Source organism: Triticum urartu, chromosome 4A, assembly GCF_056163025.1.
Source record: "Triticum urartu cultivar PI428250 chromosome 4A, HENAU_Tu73, whole genome shotgun sequence".
Lineage (NCBI taxonomy): Eukaryota > Viridiplantae > Streptophyta > Magnoliopsida > Poales > Poaceae > Triticum > Triticum urartu.
Window position 1 is genome coordinate 311,336,742 of NC_141876.1, and position 22,798 is coordinate 311,359,539.

A 22,798-nucleotide genomic window follows, 5' to 3' on the forward strand; every position below is an offset into this window, starting at 1 on the left:
TTAAATTAGTTGAAGCCATCAACACACACTTCCATGAGATTTTGCTACTATAAGTCAGCGAACAGATCTTTCAGTATTAAACCAAAGGCACACTTATTACCCAGCACTCTTGCTCAGTTCAGAGCATCATCAGTAAGATAAATATACGAAAACTTTAAGACAATATAGAACTACTAGATTGATTTGATTCAAAATTTTATTTTCAATGCATTGTAGGCAACAGCCGGTCCGAGTCAGAACTGATGTGATTTATTCCATCGAACTGATACGGAAGTTTATCTATACTGTTCTGTTTTTAACACACAAGTTTTGAACTATTCCTGCTTTTTTCGTTATGAATTTATGACATTACATCAAACAACTTGCATATGCCAAATAGGAACACTGAGGACCAATACCTTTATCACATATCCATCAGGTAGCAAGGAACCTCATATGAACTTGTATAATAGGAAACAAAATAAAATCAGATGACTGCACCCCAAAAGAACCAGTGTAGCGGCGTGCACTGGTGCCGGCAGAAGCTCGTGCTTAAAGGAGCATGGCAGGAGAGCTCGGATGGAGAAGGGAGGAAGAGCTGAACTGGCGTGACCGCCATACCAGGACGGGCAAGGGAGGAAGTAGTGCGTAGGGGCGGCGGGGGCTGGTTCTCGGCCACGCAGGTTGGAAGCAGTGCGTCGGACGGCGGGAGATGGTGCGCAGGGGGGGTGCAGAGTGCCGGGAATAGTTGCCCATGGAGGTGGATAGGTTTGGGGGCGGCGGAGGTGGCTGGTCGGAGTGCGGCGGTGGTGGCTGGGTCCGAGGGCGGCGGCGGTGGCTGAGTCCGGGGGGCGGCAGCGGTGGCTGGGTCCGAGGGCACCAGTGGTGGTTGGGTCCGGGGCCGATGCCGGTGGCTGGGTTCGGGGGCGGCGCCGGTTGTTGGGTGCGCGGGCGGCACCGGTCGCTGGATCTGGTGCATGGTTAATGTATTTATCATGTACTCTACCAAAGTGGCTTAATAAACAGCAGTGACTATACACCGCACCTAATTCCATACAGAAATGATAAATTCTAAAACAACAGCATCTGCATTTTGAGCTATGTCTAAGCATCACAAGAAGAAATTGACACAAATATATTAAACTGAATTGAAGTAAACCAAATTTAGAAATTGAACTGAAGTAGAATTCCTAAGAACTGATGTAGTCTCATGTAGTAATACATGGACTTGATGTTAAATACATTAACCATGTAGTAATTTCGAACTTAATTATAGATCATCCCATGGACTTGTTATCTTTCTGCGGTTGAACTGATGTAGGTCCTTTTGTCAAACTTCTACTTTCTATTCTAAGGTCTTTTAATGAAAACTTACTTAAGAAAACAGAGGGGGCGAAGGATGTTTTCTAGTATGGGATATGAAGAGGAGGCAAGCAGCTGCACTAGTTTGTTTTTTGCCTTTCGCTGTCCTTCATTGGGCGCATCCATGGCCACTGTAATACATAAGGTGAACACAAGTTCAGATTTAGCGACAACACAACATGGTCAGTTCAGTACCATACATAAGCAAACAGGGCTGAATTCCTGTAAGCATAATAAAATAAGTAGAGTGCACATATAATTTTTCAGGATTTCCTCGATGTTCTGCACATTAAAGTTGATGTACTGAAAAGAACGCAAAATTTGAACTGAAAATCAAGTAAAAGCTTAACTCTTATATAGTTCAAGTAACTGTTTCGTAATTGTATGTGTTAAACATGTGCTACACATAATGAACTGATACATGTTTTATCAGTGAATTTTTGTAATATATGTACTAGAACTTCTAACAGTATATATATACATCATGTCATAAGCAAATAATATGCATGATTTCCACCAGACCATACAGTCCAACCAACCACAATCATACGTACATTCCACTAAAGATTTGTCTCTCGTATCTTGAGAACATAAATAATACTAGTGATCCTACCAACCATGTATATTAAGTGGTCAGCACATTAAATGCCTCGACGAACTGCACTCGTTCAGTCTCCAAATCAAAAAACCGGAGGCTAAGAAGAGGCAAAGCCAAGAAAAGTCAGGAAACACTTCATATAGGTAGAACAAAAATAGAGAGAGAGCGAGAGAGAAAGAGACTCTAACCATTGCGTCGTTGACCGACCTCAACGCTGCATTGTCGAACGACCTCGATTGGCAGTGACGAACGGACTAGGGCGGCGGCTGTGAACCGCCTGGGAGCTGCGGCAGGTAAGCAGTAAATCAGATCTTTAAAACTTCAGCCCAAGCTACACATTTCAGGCAGTAGTTGAAGTAATACTCATAGAAGACTGAAGAGTAATTTGTGGAAGATGAGGGGCTGACCTGCGGATTCCGTCGGTGAACTGGCGAGCTCAGGAAACTGAAAGACTGATATGCTCTGCGTGAACTGACATGCCTTGTGCTGTTTTTTCGTCGAACTTACTAGCTCTGTGAGTCGAACTGTTGCAACATCCCTATGCATCACTTATCATATAATATAATACTTATAAATTGAGTTGTTTCAATAACACAAATTGAACTTTTTCTGTGATTATTGTTTAACTGATGATAAAATGCATAGTGAACGGTACTCTTATTGTACGATTTCTCGCGAAACCATTTGAGTATACTCTATCCACATCCATTCCGGGACTTTGTTTCCAAAGAGTGGAAGAATTTAGGACAAATGAGATGCTACTATGGCTCGATGAGCGTGCATTGATTAAAGGGAGTGCTGATCATTCATGTTGCCCTGGAAGATCAGAGCCAGCAAGTTACCAAGGATGGGGATTCGTTTTGGTGCTGTTTATGGGACCGTTACGCAAACATTTCTTTGTTTCAGAACTGTCAATAGAATTATGATTGTCTAATTTGATAATCGGATTCAAAACTGAATCTATATATCTGGAAGAAAGGCAGCACATCAAGAATGCTTGATTATGTAAAATTTGTCAAAGAGAAGCTACTATCAGAACTCATGTACCCAGTACAAGTTTGGTTTTGAAAATAAAATTAACAGTACAAGAGATAAGTAATGAGCTAATGCAGCTCTTGAAAATGTTGTTCTAATTCAATGCTAGGTAAGCAAGAAAATACTCCCTCCGTCCCGAAAAACATGTCGCGATGGCATTTTTACAAAAAAACCCTCTAGCTTCTCCCGACCAAACCCGCGCTCCTCGTCATCCTCCTCCGACAGAAGCAGCAGCTGCGCTGCTCTCCGCCGCCACAGCTTCCCTGCTCCCCGCCACCGCAGCCCCCCTGCTCCCCCGCTCTCCCGCCGCAACTGCCTCCTGCTCCGCTGCCGCAGCTGCCGCCCGCCTGCCTCCCCAAGCTCCCCCCTTCCTCAAAAAGATCTTCGATTTCCCCAGCTACCGCCGCACTCTGCTCCGGCTGCGCCGGAACTGCCGTCGAAGAGCCCGGAGGCGCCGGATCCGGACCACCAACAACAACCTAAAGGCCGACGAGCAGCCAGGTGTCGTCCTCGCCGTCGACGACGACGGTGCCGTCGACGCCACGGAGCGAGGGCGAGATCCTCCAGTCGGCCAACGTCAAGAGTTTCGCCTTCACGGAGCTGATTTTCAGCTGCTTCTGCTGCCCCCAATAGCGCCGGCACCGTGCGGCTGTACGAGGGCCGCGTCCGGCACTCGCGCCGGCGGCCGGCGGGGCACGCCTTCGAGTACGCCGTGCGCTACGCCCTCGTGGACCTCGACCACCTCGTTCACCGCCCAGGGGCCCGGGTCAGTCACTTCCCCGGTCAATCCCTTATCCTCTCCCCGCATTTCTTTCCCCTCGTGCAGCTCCGGTGCTGATTGGATCATGCGCGGTGCTTGAATTCTTCTGTTCAGATGGCTCGCGCCTGTCGCGGCGAGGCTGGCCAAGCTCGGCCCGCCGGGGGAGCTCGCGGCCGGGCTGCTCACCAAGGTAGCGGGCGGCGAGCGCAGGGGGCCGGAGCTGCCGCAGGCGGTCGTTTCGCTGGCGTCCGTCGCCGGGGAGGCCTTCTTCCTGCCGCTCTACGACCTCTTCCTCACCTACGGCGGCGTCTTCCGCCTCAACTTCGGGCCCAAGGTGAGCTCGCCATTAACCCAATTGCCCCCAAAATTTCAGTCTTCTGAAAGCTGCCATGTTGCTAATGCTCTGCACCTTCTTTTTCATCTGCTTCCTCCAGTCTTTCCTTATCGTCTCTGATCCGGATGTAGCTAAGCATATCCTGAGGGACAACTCCAAGGCTTATTCCAAGGTTTGGTTCTAGTCATTTCCGAACAGTAGAGAAATGTTTCAGAAGGCTTCAGAAATCAGCAGGATGCCTGTTTGATTCAGTACTTGTTTGATCATGGTGGGTGCAGGGTATCCTTGCGGAGATACTGGAGTTTGTGATGGGCACCGGCCTGATCCCGGCTGATGGGGAGGTCTGGCGTGTTCGACGGCGTGCCATTGTACCAGCATTACATCAGAAGGTTCAGCTATCATATCTACAGTACCTAGCTACTGTCAGAACAGGACACTGTATATCTATAGCTTCATTTTAGAAATTTAATTAGTGCATTTCTAAAATGGCAAAGATTATGGCGCAAAGATTAGTTACATCACATCAAGCATGCCATGCCATCATTGATTCTGTTTTTGATGGCACTGAATCTTGAAAATACTAGCAGAAGTGATATTGTGAACCACTGGGCCCCAAGGAGATATCATCATCAGTAGATATCTACAGTTTTATTACTGGAGCCACCATACAAACCATGCAAACCTCATATTCTTTTGTTAGCTGAGAAGATCTGCTCTAGCATTTAGCAGAAGGATTACCACCACTACTATCTTATGATGTGTAGGTACTTAGAAGTTAATTAGGATCTTAGCTTAGAAGACCTGCTCTAGCACTAAGCAGAAGTTAATTTGGAGTACTATGACTTTTTGACAGTCTGTAAAACAGGGCACTTGCTTCGCAGGAAAATTGAAACTGAAAAATTGCAAGAGTTTTGCTTCATTTGGAGTACAAGTCCAAACCTGTATTGACAATACATGTTCTATTTTTCTATTGTTGATCAGATCCATATTGTCCTAAATTGCAAAGTAAGTTAGCACAAATTCAGTTTTAATCCAAATTATTCAAATAAATCCAAATACTTTAAATTAATTCAAATAACTAAAATTAATCCAAATCAATTCAAATAATTCAAATTCCAAATAACCCAAATTCCAATAAATTCCAATAAGGAGTTTATATACAAGGATTAGACAAGGCATACACAAGGGCATGACATAAGGGCATCTTTGTCCCCTCTTGACACAAGACATACACAAGGAGCACCTAACTACATGACATAAGGGCCTCTTTGTCCCCTCTTGACTACATTCTTTTCCTTTCTCTGGCCACTTCTTCCCTTCCCTTCCCTTCCCTTTTCTTTCTTTTCCCTTCTCTAGCTAATTCTTTCCTTTCATTTTCTTTTCCTATTGCAATTTCCATTTCTTCTATAATGGCCCTAGTATCAACAACGACCCGACTGTCGCAATATACACCGGTTATTTCCATTCCAGCATTCTGAACGCGATCCTTGTGCAAGTGGGGCAACTTATATCGATTTCCTCCTTTGTCTTTCATAACTTCAAGCATAACTGCTTCTAATGTGATAAAGCTTCTATGCAACTTGTCGGGATCGTAGTTCTCGAATTCCTCTTCCACACCTTGTACCAATTCCTGGATGTTCATAGGTGACCTGCAGTCCGTTAGAGACTGGAGAGAGTTATGGAAGCAGAGGTCCAAACAATTTAACTCAGGGCTATTTGGGGGCTGTTGTAGCAATCGGATGTCAAGATCAGTTTGTTCCACAGCTTCTCGAAAAGCTACATCATTGGGAAGGACATGAGGCTTTGCGTTATCCTGTTGGATGAATATTGTTGCTCCCTCATCATCGTCAGGCCACTTATCCTGAATTGCCGGGATAACCTTATTGATTAGATAATCTCTGCACACAGGCCTGGTTACTTTCACTGATGTCAACACTTTTGTTCCCTTTGTTCTGTTTTGACTTGTCCGCTTCGCCTCAGTCTCTTCGACAAATGCCCACATGCCGATCTTCCCATCGAATGTTAGCTCCCCCTCATTGTTATATCGAGGCTTGGCAACAGCTGTTAGGAACATCACCTTCCCAATGCTGTGAGTGTTTGACACGGTGCGCTTCGGTTCAGGTTCTCCTGGAAGTACATAGTAACTATTCTTCACTCTCGTCATGTCAAACCACTTCTCATCGATGTGAACCATATTCGTCATTGGTTTTAACATAGCCCGAAAAGTTGAGATCGAACTGTCATCGACCATGGACATACAAAATTTCAATCTCGCAAGCTTGTTCTCTAGCTTGAGGTGAGGCTTCACGGTACTTGTGATGCGGTTGAGCTCATTCAACTGGAACCTCTTATGTAGGATCGATCGGGCCACACCTAGAGACCGTGCCAGAGATCGAATTGTTCTTCTTTTATTCAGTGGGATTGTTGAGGTCCTCTCTAGATCTAGCTCCTTTCTCTTTCGGCCGGATCTTCCTGGCTTCTTGCTTGAGACATCTACTTCTTTGCCATCGGTAATTTGCTTTTTAGCCTGTTCCCAGATTCTTTCAACAGATCGTACACTTATGTCCAACAGGTTTGAGACTAGCAGCTTGTCGTCTGGTTGAACAGACCCATCTCTGAGCTCGATTACCAGCAGGGCAAAGTAAACACCATGCCTCTCCTTATCTTACAATTCTCTTCTCTTCTCTTAAAATATCCAATTCATAACTTCATCCTCTTCCTCTTGAACTTCATCCTCTTTCCCTTCATCTTCTTGAGGCATCCAGTTCATAGCTTCATCGTCTTCCTCTTGAGGCATCAAGTTCAAATCCATAGTACCATTCTCTGCCACTTGAGGTTCCTCCTGTTCAGGGATCCAATTCAAATTAATACCTTCATCGTCTTCCTCTTGAGGCATCAAGTTCAAATCCATAGTTTCATGTTCTTCCTTTTGAGGCATCAAGTTCAAATCCATAGTTATGTTTCCTGTCATCAATGACAAAAGATGAGTACACCATGGTACCATAACAAGAATATACACACACAAAATGAGTATGCAAGTCAAACAAGAAATGCATTTGCACTAGTCAAACAAGAATACACACACAAAGTTATTACTGGAGCCACCATACAAACCATACACATGTCCAGATTAAACAAAAAGTATCATGTTCAAGCCAAATTTTGAAGATTGCAAATGACCATGACCATGTCAGCAGCAATTTTGAAAGCAAAATTCAGTAAACAAAATTTTGTCAGTCCTGTCATTTAAATTCCAATAATTTTAATAAATCAAATAATTTTGAGTTGAATATACAGTGCATCTAATGTACTGTATGTGTGTGTGCTGTCTAGATGCCAGCCAAAATGACAAGATGTTAAAAAGTCCTCATGACATTAACAAAATATAGGTAGCATTCAGCAAAAATGTTCACTCGTTTTAAAACTGTTCATGGTTTTGAAATGTTCCTAATATGTAAAGAATTCTTGGCCGTGCCTCTGGAGGATCTGAATTTTAACTGAGCCTGGCATACAGCTTGTGATACAGCAGTCCGAGATAATTTTGTGTCCACTATGTTTGTAAGTTAATGAGCTTTATCTTTTGCTCACTGCCTGATGCTTCTTTTTTCCTGCATTTCGATAGCTTAAAAATCTCTCTAACAAGTAAGCAAATAACTCCATGGAGAAGTCAGCAAGAAGATTTCAGGTTCTGAAACTGAAACAGAGCACTGCACAAGTAGCCAGTCTGCACTTGCAAATTCACAATTTCATTTGGATCGAGCGGCCGATCCCCACATGGTGAACCAGCTGATGTAGCACTTGCAAACCCACAATAAAAATGATGTCTAGCGGCTGATCCACACAAGCATAATTCAGTAGCGCCCACATTGACTTATAACCTGAAATCTTCAAGCTACTTTCATTTTGTTCTTTGTTCTTCAGTTAACATTGGAGAGTACAGTATTCAGTTAACAATGTTCTTTGTGACAAACAGGAACGGAGGAGCACAAGGAGCAGAGGAGCAACTCCTTACAGTACCTTCTTCTTGACGAACAGGAGCTGTGGCGGCAGCTGGGCAGAAGAGCAGCAGCAGTATGGGCAGAGGAGCTCCACCGGCGGGCGCGCGGGCAGGGAAGAAGGAGCAGCACGGGCTCGCGCGGGAGATTGAGGAGGACGAGCTGGAGATCAAGGAGGAAGCGCGCGAACTCCTGGTCCACCGGATCGTGGAGGCAGTTTCGGGCGAAGCCCGTAGGGGATCGCGGCCAGGAGGGATTGGGGCGGCGCACGCGCGGAGGATCGCGGCCAGGAGGAATTGCGGCGGCGCACGCGCGGAGCTCAAGGAGTACGCGCTGGAGCTTGAGGAGGATGCGCCGGAGCTCGAGGAGGACGTGCGCGAGCTCGAGGAGCACGTGTCGGGAGGTTCCGGCGATGCCCGCAGGTAATTGCGGCGGCACAGGTCTGGGCGACGGCGGCGGAGCAGTATCTGGCGACGAAGGCGGCGGAGCAGGTACTTGGCGAAGGTGGCGGAGCACTTCCTGGTGGGCGGCGAATCACGCAGCTGGGCGACGCCGGCGGAGGAGGAAGACGAGGGCGGGGACTTGTTTGATACGGTTTTGAAACCATGAGGGTGTTTCTGTAAAATTGCGAATGAACTGTGCTCGCGACATGTTTTTCGGGACGGAGGGAGCATAACATTACACGCCATCGATGAATAATGGTAGTACAAAATGTTTCTTTTTCGCACATTTTTTCTGGGTTAGGTTCATATGGCTAGTAGCTACCAAGGATTCAAGTGATCTCTCAGTAAAAGTAATTTTGTACTCCCCATGTAGTAATACCTGGACTTGCTGTCACATGTGTTCTTTGTCATCCACAACACAACAACGTTTCCCTGTGCTACTCTCTCCAAGCTACTGAATGTCAATATGGAATTTGTTTTGTAACACATTCATCAAAATAGTACTGCCTACAAGATGAGAGATGAGAGAGCTTACTGCCTACGAGATGAGAGATGAGAGAGCAATATTACTGCGTACGAGAGAGAGGTTCTGCCTTGTTCCGTCAGGTCTGAATCAAAGCAGTAATAAAATGTCAGTTCAAATAGGAGGCACGGAGATCTTCACCGTCGGGAGATGGAGAAGAAAGATTTCGAGCAGGGTGTACCTCACGATGACTGGGAAGGAGGCGCGGGCGAAAGTAGGCATTGCGACACTGAACGGCCTTCAGTGGCGGTGTTGGACTGCTGGACACAGCGGTGTCGGACCACCCACCTAAAAACTTTTAAGCACCCACGAAGCATCAAAGTCACAAGTAAAACTTGCAGTCAGAGGATTATGTGGAATTTCAATTTGTACAACTAAATACTTTTAGCCCTTGTACAAACACAAGAATCTGAAGAAAAAAATGCTGGCCCTCACTTGCATATACGAGCAGGCACCTACGGAGCACCAAATTCATAACTCCCAAAATACCAATATTTGTGCAGTTTCCCACACTTCTCTCCATCGGTAGAGCATCACAGTTCACTACAAGAAATCAATCAGCAGCACTGCAACAGTGATGATGTAGCTAAGGGAGACGGAGGGAGGCACGAACCGGGGTCCAGCCTGGCTGCTACATCCTCGTGCTGGTGCCGTCAGGTACGGAACTTCAGCAATGTACAGGAGCTCATCGCTGCAGCAGGAAATCAAGCCTGGGAGGGCACGAGCAGCGTTAGGGAGAGGAAGGAGTGCGCCAGGGGTCACGGTGCGCATAAGGCCGGTGACAGAGCACGTAGTAACGCAAATGGCCGTGGTAGCAACGCACGCAGTGACACAGGTGTCCGAACTGACGGCCGCGACAAAAATCGTCCACCCTGAAGCCATGGGGTTGGACTGATGGACGCAACGAACTCCTCCACCATGGGCTGCCATCAGCCACGGTGGCTCTAGTAGAGCACCTAGGCGTCCATGGAGGAGCCGCAGGCCGGCGAGGCATTGAACGGCCTGGGGCTGAGGCGTTGAACTGCGTGTACAGTTGTACACGGCAGCAGAGCGATAGCGGTGGGTCGATCCTGTGAGGAACGACAGCGGCGGCGCCGTTTAGGTTTTGGGGCTGCGCGGGATCTGCGCGATGGATGTAGGTGGCCGGCGCAGGGGATGGAGGGGGCGACGCGTGATGGAGGCAGGCGGCCGGCGCCGGGGAAGGAGGAGGGCGGCGTGTGGTGGAGGGAGGCATCCGGCGCCGGGGAAGGAGGAGCGGCGCGTAGTGAAGGGAGGTGGCCGGCGCCGGGGATGGAGGGCAGCGTGTGGTAGTAGGCGGCGGCTGGCGTCGGGGAAGGAGGATGGCGGCGCGTGGTGGAGGGAGGCGGCCGGCGTCGGGGAAGGAGGACGGCGGCGCGCGGTGGAGAGAAGCCGCCGACGTGGGGGAAGGAAGCGGCGGCGGTGGCTCATTTTCAACCACACCGGTGCGGCTTTTTGGCTGGACTTGTGAAATTGTGTGACTCGCGTCTATATAGGGTCGAGGGTAACAAAATATTATTCTGTTGTAACAGAATAGTCCAACCCTATATATATATATATATATATATTAGTTAGGCTTCAAATGCGTACTTGTTAGTTAAACCTATGTATAAATTATGACACTAAATACGACTAGTAAGTACTCCAATACAGTAGGAGTACTAGTATACGTCGGTCAAATTATTCATCATGTCCACACATTGAATTGACGTGACAACACGCTGCGCGTGACGTGACACAAGAATCCTGGCGGCGTGTTCGGGTATTCTGGACTTCAGATTTGGAGTACCACTTATCTGTCGAAATCTTTCATCATTCACTTAAAATAGTCGATTGATCATATATTGAGTACCATATAACTGAAATTACCGATGCAAGTCGAAGAAGGATTGGCCGGTGCTGCCGGTTGGCGTCAAGTTCGATCCCATGAATTAGGAGCTGATCGAGCACCTTGAGGCCAAAGTGAGTGCTGACAGCGCGAGATTTCAGTCTCTCATCGATTTGTTCATACCAACCATCAACCGCGAGCACGGCATATGTTACACCCAACCTGAGAAACTTTCAGGTAAGACACCGATCAGCCGTCTACTTGCACAAACATATTCCTTTGTTTATAGCTCTATTTTTCTTTTTAGACGCAGACCTGATGAAGCAATTACAATTTGACAGTTAATAAAAAGTGAAACATGTGACTGCAACATGCCAAAGATGTTATGAAAATGCCAACTAGATGCACTAAAACCTGTATTCCACAATACTACAAGTATCACACTCGGTGGCCTAAGGAAGCATTTCTTCTAGCACAATTCCAGGGCGTTCAAAAGGGGCACGTGGATGCGTCGCAAGATACAGTCGGAGTGCGGCACGCACGCGATGTGGCACAAGACCGGCAATGCCTTGCTGGTGATGGTTAACGGCCGGCAGACGGGCAGCAAAAAGGTTCTGGTGTTGCACACCATCAAGAACTTCGACCAGTAGAAGACCAACTGGGTGATGCACCAGTACCACCTCGGGGACCTGGAGCAAGGGAAGGAGCGGGAGCTGGTCCTCTGCAAGATTTTCTACCAGACGAACACTAGGGCCAGGAGTAAAAAGATTATAAGTTAGTTTGGTATTGGTAGTTGTACTACCTTGTCGTTCGCAACTTGGTATTGTTGTTAACGATCTTTTGGTATGAACTTGCATTTGGTTCCAACCATCATGCCAAGGATCGACGTGGATATAAAGCTAAATCATTTGTTTTGAAACGACTTTTCAGGCATCTGATTTTTATTTGATGGGTAGCATAAGCACCCGCCGTTCGAATTACCAGTTCTCCAATTTTTTCAAAACAAGTGCATGCACTTATTATCACGATAAAAAAACAATATCCATGCTGCATCCCGGTTATCAGTCTGTACTTGTAGAATTCTCTCGTTTATTGAGCATGTATATTGTTTTTTCAGGTCGAGCATGTTTCAACTGGGCTGTAGACTGCCCAGGGTTGGTTTTGTTTTTAACAGGCCCAGCCCATGACGACAACGGGGCACAAAGATCCAGCAGGTATCTACTGGTCTCTGGCCCGCCAACGTTAGTTATATTTTGTCTTACAACATCCGCAGGAAGTTTTTTTACTGAATCAAACACACAACCCAGTTCTATTATCCTTTGAAATGCATGTCCTACATCCGTTTTCTAATCTCTACCTATAGTTTTACTAGTTCATATACACGTATCATTATATTGAAAACACATAAAATCCCCTTTTCATATTTACATCCTTATTTTTGTTGTTTTTTCCCACCCAGCGCTGATATTTTTACCACTGGTTTTCCCTTAAACCAACTCAATTTTCCCACGTCTTATTTGCTTACAAAAACAAAACGATTTTTTGGCAAATCAATAAATTCTTAAAAAAATGTTTATCATTTCGGGATTACAACAGTTCGGACTTCACCGAAATATGCAAAATAAGGTTGAACTTTTTGACCGTGGTCCTGGGCAGAAAATGGGCTATAATAAATTACTTAAGAATTAGCAAATGGGCTGCAAATTATAAAAAATTAGCAAATGGGCTTTATGTTGTCCGCCATAGATTTGGAGGCTGACTTGTGCGCCTACTAAGTTCATGCATACACAAGGTTCCTCAAAAAAGAAACTTAGTCAACAATCGACTCTACCAACGTCAGACCGTTGGATGTCAATCTAACAGCAATCGTGCTTCTTCAGTCTCTGATCTTCCTGCCCCAGTCGCCCAAACCAGCGCCGTCTGAACCGCCTGCTCCCGCCTCCCGTGGCCGGCAGTGCTGCCGGGCAGGCCTCACGGCCCCATCATACTCGCATCCCTGGCCTGTCTATCCCTCTACTCACCCACACCTCCTGTTATTTTCCGGCGACGGCAGCCGAACCAGTCAACCCTCGTACTCTCCACGGCGTGGGCAGCCACTGCCGTGTCTTCCCCGGCTCCGTGTCGTTCCCTTCGCAGGCCTCACCGTCGTCAACCGCCCTGGTGCTCTCGGGGCGGCGTGGTCAACGATGTCCATCCAACGGCCGTAGTGCTTCTTCAACCTCTGGTCTTCTTGCCCCAGCCGCCCAAAGTAGCACCGGTCGTGCCGCATGCTCCTGCCTCCCGTGGCCAGCTGTGCTGCTGCGGAGGCTTCACCGTCCCCATGCTACTCCCACCGCGGCCAGGCCATCCCTCCACTCACCCACTCCCCCTGTTATTCTGCGGCGACGGCAGCCTCACACCGCAGCCAAACCAGTGAACCCTCGTACTCCTCTCCGCGTGGGCATCCACTGTCGCGTCTTCCTCGGCTCCGCGTCGTCCCGTTCCTAGGCCTCGCCGTCGTTCGCCGCCGTGGTGCTCTCGGCGTGGCGTGGTCAATATGGTCAACGACCGACTTCCATTTGAAGAGTACTGTATGTGGAGAGGCTGACAGCTGGGTCCACGGCAGCCGCAAGGAAGTGCCTCCTTATTACGCGCAAAATAATTATTCCTCCACCTGACAGGAGGGACCCACCATACGGGCCACCAGTATTTTGCGGAAAAAACGTTTCCCTCCTGACTGCTGGGACCCACTGGACAGGCCACCGTATTTCGCGAAAAAAACGTTTGCCCCTGACTGTTGGGACCCACCGGACGGACCACCGTATTTCGTGAAAAAAACGTTCCCCCCGCTATCTGCTTGGACCCACCGGAAGTGCCTCCTTATTACGAACAGAAAAATGAATACTCCCCCTGCTAGCTGGGACCCACCATGGTGGGAGGCTGACTTGTGGGCCTACTAACTTGACAGGGACGGAGGGCTTTGTCAACTTAGTCAATATGAACGATTCTAGCTCCAGTGACCGTACGATGTCCATCGAACGGCCGTCATGCTTCTTCAATCTCTGCTCTTCCTGCTCCAGCCATTCAAACAAGCGCCGGCGGGACTGCCTGCTCCCTCCTCCCCACGGCCGGCTGTGTTGCCGCGCAGGCCTAACCGCCCCACCATACTCCCATCGCTGGCCTAGCCATCCCTCTACTCACCCACACCTGCTATTATTCTCTGGTGACGGCAGACGAACCAGTAAACCCTCGTACAGTCGTACTCCCCTCCGCGTGGGAAACAACTACCGAGTCTTCCCGGCCTCTGCGTTGTTCCCTTCCTAGGCCTTGCCGTCGTCCACCGCCCTGGTGCTCTCCGTGCGGCCTGGTCAACGTGGTCAATGACCGACATGCATCTGAAGTGGACTATACGTGGAGAGGCCGACGGCTGGGTCCACCGCCGCACGCAAGGAAATGCCTCCTTATTACATGCAAAATAATGATTCCTCCACCTGACATCAGGGACCCACCTAAAGGGCCTCTATATTTCGTGAAAAAAACGTTACCGCCGTTGACAGCTCGGACCCACCAGCTATATCTTCGCACGCAAGGAAGTGCCTCCTTATTACGCACAAAAAAATGAATACTCCCCCTGTTAGCTGGGACCTAGTATAGTGGCAGGCTGACTTGTGGGCCTACTAAGTTGACGGGGACGGAGGGCTTTGTCAACTTAGTCAATATGCACGATTCTAGCTCCAGTGACCGTACGATGTCCATCCAACGGCCGTAGTGCTTCTTCAACCTCTGGTCTTCTTGCTTCAGCCGCCCAAACCAGCGCCGGTCGTGCCTCGTGCTCCTGCCACCCGTGGCTGGCTGCGATGCGGCGGAGGCCTCACCGCCCCTACTACTCGCACCGCTGGCCAGGCCATCCCTCTACTCACCCATACCCCCTGTTATTCTGCGGCGACAGCAGCCTCACACCGCAGTGAACTAGTGAACCCTCGTACTCCTCTACGCGTGGGCATCCACTACAGCGTCTTCCCCGGCTCCGCGTCGTCCCCTTCCTAGGCCTTGCCGTCGTCCACCGCCCTGGTGCTCTCGGCGCGGCGTGGTCAACATGGTCAAGGAACGACTTCCATCGGACGTGGATTGTACGTAGAGAGGTTGACAGCTGGGTCCATGGCCGCAACAAGGAAGTGCCTCCTTATTACGGGCAAAATAATTATTCCTCCACCTGATAGCGGGGACCCACCGGACGGGCCACCGTATTTCGTGAAAAAAATGTTTCCCCCCTTACTGCTGGGACCCACCAGCTACGCCTTCGCAAGCAAGGAAGTGCGTCTGGGCAAAAAAACAAAACGATTCGCCCCCCTGACTACTGGGACCCACCAGCTACCTCTTCGCACGCAAGGAATTGCCTGATAGTCGGGACCCACCTGGTCGAAGCGTACGTAGCGTTGTCATTCTGGTCGCGAACGTGTATGTACATACTGGTGGATGTGAGGCGCGCACGTGTCGTAGTAGAGGCACGCACGTAGCATGTACACGTACGTACAGCGGCCAGGGTGCAAGAAAGAAAATATGGCCACGTATGTGTACATACAGGCGGGGTCTCGAATGCCTACTCGCGCATACGTATGGCTAGGGCTCGTGTAGATGGCTGGGTCAGAACGGAGAAACAGCGTCGTCGTGTTCATGGGGAGGCAACGGAATGCATCGTGTTCATGGGGAGGTACGGAATGCGTCGTGTTCATCGGGAGGCAACGGAATGCGTCGTGTTCATCGGGGGGCAACGGAACGCGTTGGATCCAACCGGCTGGGCCGGAACGGAATGCGTGGTCGTGCTCATCGGGAGGGCTTGAACGGAACATGCATGGAAACGAGGCCTGGCGTACCGCAGAACGGAGGAAACAGGCCTCCTACGGTCGAAACGGGGGTCCTGTTGACCGAGAGGGGTGTGGCGTACCGCAAAACGGACGAAACTAACCTCCTACGGTCGAAACGGGGGTCCTGTTCATCGGGAGGGGTGTGGCATACCGCAAAACGGGACTCCACGGGATACTGTTCATCTCCACTGTCGACCTCCTCTAGCCTCCACGGGCTCCTGTTCATCCAGCCTCCACCGCACGCTACTCCACCGGCTACTGTTCAACCACCCCTCCACCGTGTACTGTTCATCCAGCCCTCCACACCACGGGGTCCTGTTCAACCACCCCTCCACGGGCACCCCTCCACCGTCTACTGTTCATCCAGCCCTCCACCACACCACGGGGTCCTGTTCATCCAGAGGCAACGCCACTGCTCACTGTTCATCCAACCCCCCCCCACAACGCTCACTATTCATCCAATCGATCGGCTTCGGTTAGCAGCAGTAGCGAAGGAATCGCTCGATCGGGTTCAGTCAACAGCCACGGTCGATCGCTCGGGTTCGGTAACGCGTAGCCTGCAGTGCAATCGCTCGGGTTCAGTTAGAGCCCAACGCCTCGCTCGGGTTCAATTAGAGCCAACGCCTCGCACACACACACGTACGTGTATGAGAGAAACGCGCATCGCTCGGCCCCCGACCTCCCACCGTAACCAGGAACTCCCCGAAATTTTCCTCCCCCTCGCTTCTACCATGGTTTTTTCCATCATGGACGACCCAAAGAATGTCATGCAGCTGCGTCTCCGGCCCGCCCAGGATGAAAAGCCCATTTCCTGTCATGATTTTTTGTCATAGAAGTAGGAGCCCACCACATCTATGATGATACCGGGTTTTGTCACAATTATCGTCATAGAAGTGTCATATGTATGGCAGAAAAAATTCGTTCGGCCCAAAATGTCACGGATGTGTCTTTTTTTTGTAGTGAAACAGGGCATATATTTTCCCCTGAATCGTGCACAGACAAGTAAGGACCCATGCCAAAGTACAAGAAATCAAGATTATCAGAAGTCTAATATGAAGATCAGGAGGACCAAGGCCAAGCCAAAAGTAGCAAGAAATTGCCAGGAGAAAAGCTTCCGTTGCTAGGCAGGCCAGCCTGCCAAGGATGGTGCCACCACCGGAAGAAGACCTCCAAGATGCCCCAGCATGGCCTGCCGGGCTCACGGAGATGCAGCCACCTCACTAACCCACTTCACCGCGATGCACGTCATCTATCAGTGCGGTGTCAAGACGCAAAGTGACTATGTGGTGGTCATTTGCCAGATGGCGGCCTCTTTCTATAGAAGATACCTATAGATGACACCCGTCCTACAACGTGTCAAGCAAGCAGGCACAAAGCTGGCGAGATAGCTCGGCACGGCTTGCTGGGAAAGAGATGATGTGACATTGAGTGCCGCATTTGATGCGATCTGTCATACTACAAAGTTAGGTATGTGATACGTCTCGAACGTATCTATAATTTTTTATTGTTCCATGCTATTATATTATCTGTTTTGGATGTTTAATGGGCTCTGTTATGCACTTTTATATTATTTTTGGGACAAACCTACTAACCAAAGGCCCAGTGCAAATTGCTGTTTTTTTGCCTATTTCAGAGTTTCACAGAAAAGGAATATCAAACAGAATCCAAACGGAATGAAACCTTCGGGAGAGTTATTTTTGTAACAAACGCAATCCAGGAGACTTGGAGTGGACGTCAAAGAAACAACGAAGCGGCCACGAGGTAGGAGGGGTGCGCCCCCACCCTCGTGGGCCCCTTGTTGCTCTGCCGACCTACTTCTTTCGCCTATATATACTCATGTACCCCGAAAGCATCCGAGAGCACCACGAAACCCTATTTGCACCGCCGCAACCTTCTGTACTCGTGAGATCCCATCTTGGGGCCTTTTCCGGCGCTTCGCCGGAGGGGAAATCGATCACGGAGGGCTTCTACATCAACACCATAGCCTCTCCGATGATGTGTGAGTAGTTTACCAAACACCTTCGTGTCCATAGTTATTAGCTACATGGCTTCTTCTCTCTCTTTGGATCTCAATACAAAGTTCTTCTTGATTCTCTTGGAGATCTATTCGATGTAATTTTTTTTGCTGTGTGTTTGTCGAGATCCAGTGAATTGTGGGTTTACGATCAAGATTATCTATGAACACTATTTGATTCTTCTCTGAATTCTTTTATGCATGATTCAATATCTTTTCAAGTCTCTTCGAATTGTCAGTTTGGTTTGGCCTACTAGATTGATCTTTCTTGCAATGGGAGAAGTGCTTAGCTTTGGGTTCAATCTTGCGATGTCCTTTCCCAATGACAGCAGGGGCAGCAAGGCACGTATTCTATTGTTGCCATTGAGGATAAAAAGAAATGGTTTATATCATATTGCTTGAGTTTATCCCTCTACGTCATGTCATCTTGCCTAATGAGTTACTCTTTTCTTATGAACTTAATACTCTAGATGCATGTTGGATAGCGGTCGATGTGTGGAGTAATAGTAGTAGATGCAAAATTGTTTCGGTCTACTTGTCGCGGCCGTGATGCCTATATACATGATCATGCCTAGATATTCTCATAACTATGTGCTTTTCTATCAATTGCTCGATAGTAATTTGTTCACCCACCGTAGAATTTTCTTCTTGAGAGAAGCCACTAGTGAAACCTATGGCCCCCGGGTCTATCTTCCATCATATTATTTTCCTATTAACTTGCTATTTCTATCATTGTTTATTTTTCAATCTTTATTTTCCAATTTATACAATAAAAATACCAACAATATTTATCTTGTTATCTCTATCAGATCTCACTTTCGTAAGTGACTATGAAGGGATTGACAACATCTTTATCGCTTTGGTTGCGAGGTTCTTGTTTGTTTGTGCAGGTACTAGGGACTTGCATGTTACCCCCTAGTGGATTGATACCTTGGTTCTCAAAAACTGAGGGAATTACTTACGCTACTTTGTTGCATCACCCTTTCCTCTTCAAGGGAAAACCAACACATGCTCAAGAGGTAGCAGTATGATAGCACTATTTTCTATCTTATCAGTGCATAATGACTGATTTGCCACTTTGGTGACCCCTTAGCCTATAAAAGTAGGCCCATGCCAACCTTAGAAAGGGTTGGACACTGGATTAGCAAATCCACGCCCTCTCATAGCCGTTTCGCCCTGAGGCAACCCTTCCGGGCAAACGGACTGCGACCACCACCATTTTTTCACCATCAATCCACTAAAGCAGGAGTAGGGTTTTACGCTTCGCGGCGGCCCGAACCTGGGTAAAAATGCTCGTGTGATGCCTGCCGTGCTGCCCCACGTTCCTCTTCTCTTTGTGCAACGTGACGTCCCCCATGCCGAACCAGCAAGGGACCCTTGTTCCATAGGTGGCCATGGTTTGCCGCGACATCTTTGGCGCGCCAGGTTGGGTGATCACTTGCGCGAACTTGAAAGCGTGAACAACGCACCGCATCTATGGGAGTCCACCCAAAGCTTTTGGCATCGGCGGCGCCTGCGAATTTGCGAAGACCAAGCGGGGCGCCCCCATGCCCGCCTCATCCATTACCACATTCCACCATGGCCACAACTACGGTGGAGATCATGACGGTGGGGATTTTCTCCTCCCGGCGACCCGTGCAGCATGACCGTTTCTCAGGTGTCGTCCGGAAGAAGGAACAAGGCATGTGGGCATGATGTTCCTCTTCTCCATCCTTCGCCTTCGTCAGCAGCCAAGTCGCTTGACCCTGGCATCACCAATGTCGATGACTACCGCGTGGTACTCGGTTCAGCATTTGCCCCGAGTTGGGAAATCCTGTGTGGAGCGCTGGTATGAATCCATTGGTCGATGCCCCGGCAAGCGTGCTCCGGCAAGGCCGTCTACATTGGTGTGGTCCACACGATAGTTGTCGCTAGGCTGCTCGAAAGGAGTGGGGGAAGGGGAGTGGGACCAGCAGAATCCCGGCTCCATATCCCACCGCCTGCCAAGCGCACACGATGTGTATTGACCCCTGTCGGGGAGCAGAAAATCACTCATTTGATTCCCCTCCTTCCGGACATCGCGGGCGCACCCGACACATGTGGCCCGAAAGGATGAAAAGTAGATGAGACAAAAGCTAAGTACACGCCATCATTTCTTGTCGATGCATCATAGATTTTAGTGATGGTTTATCCCTCAACTTTAGCAAGTGTTTGTACTATGAAAACTCTCATGTGATGGAACCTTGGCTAGTTTCTTTGTCTGCACCATCGTTCTGTCTTGAGCCATGCTCGCGGAACAAGAGGCTGAGTCGAGAGCTACCTAGGAAATACTTGTTGTCGGTGTTCTGGGAGCGGGGGTACCCAGACTTGCCTGCCTGCGGCCCACGGCGTGGCTAAGCCAGCAGGCGGTACGACCCATCTTCACCAACAAGGCATCCAAGACCCTCGTGAGGGGCCAAGCCTAGCGAGGCGGACGACACAAGACCTCCTCAGAGTGGCCTAGTCAGGCAGGCTCACGAGGAGCGGAGATATAAAGGAGGGGAAAACCTCACGAGGCTCTCGTGACGTGAGCCATGACGATCGACACCAGGCAGGAGCCAGACGGGCGCCAGCGCGTGCAGTGTCCTTGTTTCCTCTTTGGTGCTAAGGAAGCAGGCGCAGGCGAAGAGTACCGAGGCATCAGGCAAAGGTTGCCATATCGGTGCAACGAGACCAAGACCAGAAGGACGGCAAGACGGAGGTCATCGTGGAGCCCAAGACGACGTCACCACAAGAGCCTTTCACGGGCGAAGACCACTTTTGTTAGAATAGCTTGTACTAGCTGTCCCCCTTCGAATTTGCCCGCCGTTGTTGGCTCCCTTCCCGCTCAATATTTGGGAAGAGGACCAGGGCCTATATAAGTAGAGCTAGCCACCACCATAGATAGAGGCAGATCACTCTCAGCCGCACAAGTTAGCCAAGCACAAGAACACCTCAACCTCAGGAGGCTGTTCTTCCCCTTGTACTGTTCATCATCAGCCCAAGAGGCAATCCACCACCACCACACTGGAGTAGGGTATTACACCACAACAGTGGCCCGAACCAGTATAAATCCCGTGTCTTTCTGTGTTGCGAGTTCGTCGAGTTCGTCCGCGAGATCTTAGCGAGCTAGGGCGTAGATTGGTAGGAGGGAAAGACTTCGCACGTACCCCAGTGTTCGAACCTTAAGGGTTTGCCGGAACCCCACATCTGAAATTTGGCGCGCCAGGTAGGGGTGGGCCGTAGGTTCCCTTCCATCAGTTCGTCGCTCCATTGCTCCATCGTCTCCATGGCAGACGCTCGCCGTGCTCGAGCCGAGCGTCGGGCTGCCCCCACCGCCCATGTTGCTTAGACGGCTCCCATCGGCGGGCCACCTCGTCGTTCTTTGTCCCCGCCACCAACGCTGCCACCGGCCTGGTGGGGAACGAGCAGCAGGCGTCCTTGCTGCATCCTTCGGTACGGCAGGACGGCCGCACCGCCACTCCATCGCTTACCCTGGCTGGTTCTTCGTCTCACGCACGCCGCGCTCCCATGGAGGCGCGAGCCGCACTCCTCGCCGCAAACGAGCTCCTGTGCTACCGCCTAGTCAATGACCTCTACGAGGAGTGGCTCGACCGCGTCGCCGAGCTCGTTCGCACCACAGGGGGCTCTCCGGCGCCGTCCCTCTCTCTACCTCACCCTCAGCCAGCCACTCCATCACTAACCCTGGCTGGTTCTTCGTCTCACGCCCGTTGATGAGGCCCATGGCGCGCCTCCACCACCTTTGCCCCAAGACGATGCCTTGGCACCAAGGCGCGTGGCCCCGCGGCGTGATCTGCCACGCCCGGCGCCCGTGCGTGAAGAGAGAAGCTGCCAAGAAATCCCTTAGCTGCGAGAAGCTGCACCTGCGCTTCCCGCGCCACCTCATCAAGACCGCGCACCGCCCGCGGCGGCGCCGCGCAGACCTCGTCATGACCAAGTTCCACCTCTGGAGCGGGCCCCAGCAACCACGGCCGGCTGCCGCGCCTTCACCCCCGAGCTGCGCAACGTCGCCTGGCCAGGCAAGTTCAAGCCGGATCTCCCTCCTCGCTAGGACGGCACCGCCGACCCCGCGGAGTTCCTGCAGCTCTATGAGCTGAGCATCGAAGCGGCCAACGGTGATGAGAAAGTCATGGCGAACTGGTGTCCCATGGCTCTCAAGGATTGGGCCCGCTCCTGGGTCCTAAACCTGCAACACGTCTAGATCTCCTCCTGGGACGAGATGCGCGACCACTTCGTCGCCAACTTCCGGGGCACTCGCGACCGCCCGCTGGCCGCAGGTGACTTGCGCCGCATCAAGCAACAACTAGGAGAGACCCTCCAGAAGTACATCCAGCACTTCAACAACACCCGCCTCAAGATCCCCAAGGTCATGGATGAGGCCATCATCTCCGCGTTCTCCGACGGCGTCCGCGACATCAGGATGAAGGAAGAGCTCGCTATCCACGAGGGGCTCTGCACATCTCAGGAGCTGTTGAACCTGGCGACCAGGTGCGCAAGAGCTGAGGAGGGACACCTCTCTCTCCTCGAGCTGCCAGCCGCAGGCACAGAGGAGAAGAAAGCCAAGGCCAAGGACGTGATGCGCAAGGAAGCAGCAGTGCTAGCAGCGGAGCCCGACACCAAGCGGGGCAGAGATCAGCCCGAGTCATCCAACAACAGCCGATCGTTCTGCGCCTTCCACAACCTGAACACCCACAACACCAGCGACTGTCAAGAGCTCAGAGCCATATGAGAAGAACGCTTCGGTCTATGCCCCGAGCGGGGCGACCAGGGCTACAACCGCGGAGGAGGACGTGGAGGCGGACGCTAGGACGACCGAGGCCCGCGCCAGGAATGGCGCGACAGGCCTCATGAGGACCGCTGGCAGGACCATCCTCGCGAGGGGGCCTGGAGGGACTGGCCTCGTGAGGATCGCCCCCAAAGCAACGCTGGTCTTCCCCCACTGCCGCCACCAAGAAGGAACGACGATCACCATCAGGACGAGGGGGCTGGGGGCTTCCAGGAGCCGCGTGCAATCGCCTGCATCTTGGGCAGCGCCCAGGCCCTATCC

At 50.4% G+C, this 22,798-nt stretch overlaps 1 protein-coding gene and 1 pseudogene across 7 annotated transcripts; one reads left to right on the forward strand and one right to left on the reverse strand.

The window, feature by feature from the left end:
• The window catches only part of LOC147975684 (uncharacterized), a 95,973-nt pseudogene extending 92,000 nt beyond the window's left edge, over window positions 1-3,973 (forward strand).
• Window positions 3,974-5,147: 1,174 nt separating this feature from the next.
• On the reverse strand, window positions 5,148-10,519 carry LOC125551539 (uncharacterized). 7 transcript variants are annotated; one of them, XM_087518309.1, is made up of 5 exons: window positions 9,643-10,519; window positions 9,465-9,572; window positions 9,211-9,317; window positions 8,086-9,114; window positions 5,148-7,032 (listed from the first exon to the last, which is right to left on the reverse strand). In XM_087518309.1, the coding sequence occupies exon 5, from the start codon at window positions 6,323-6,325 to the stop codon at window positions 5,351-5,353; it is 975 nt and encodes a 324-aa protein (XP_087374435.1). In that variant the 5' UTR covers window positions 6,326-7,032; window positions 8,086-9,114; window positions 9,211-9,317; window positions 9,465-9,572; window positions 9,643-10,519; the 3' UTR covers window positions 5,148-5,350. The 7 variants fall into 7 exon arrangements, with proteins under 7 accessions (XP_087374435.1, XP_087374433.1, XP_087374431.1 ...); XM_087518307.1 differs by having other exon boundaries at window positions 9,211-9,324; XM_087518305.1 differs by having other exon boundaries at window positions 9,211-9,572.
• Window positions 10,520-22,798: the final 12,279 nt, after the last annotated feature.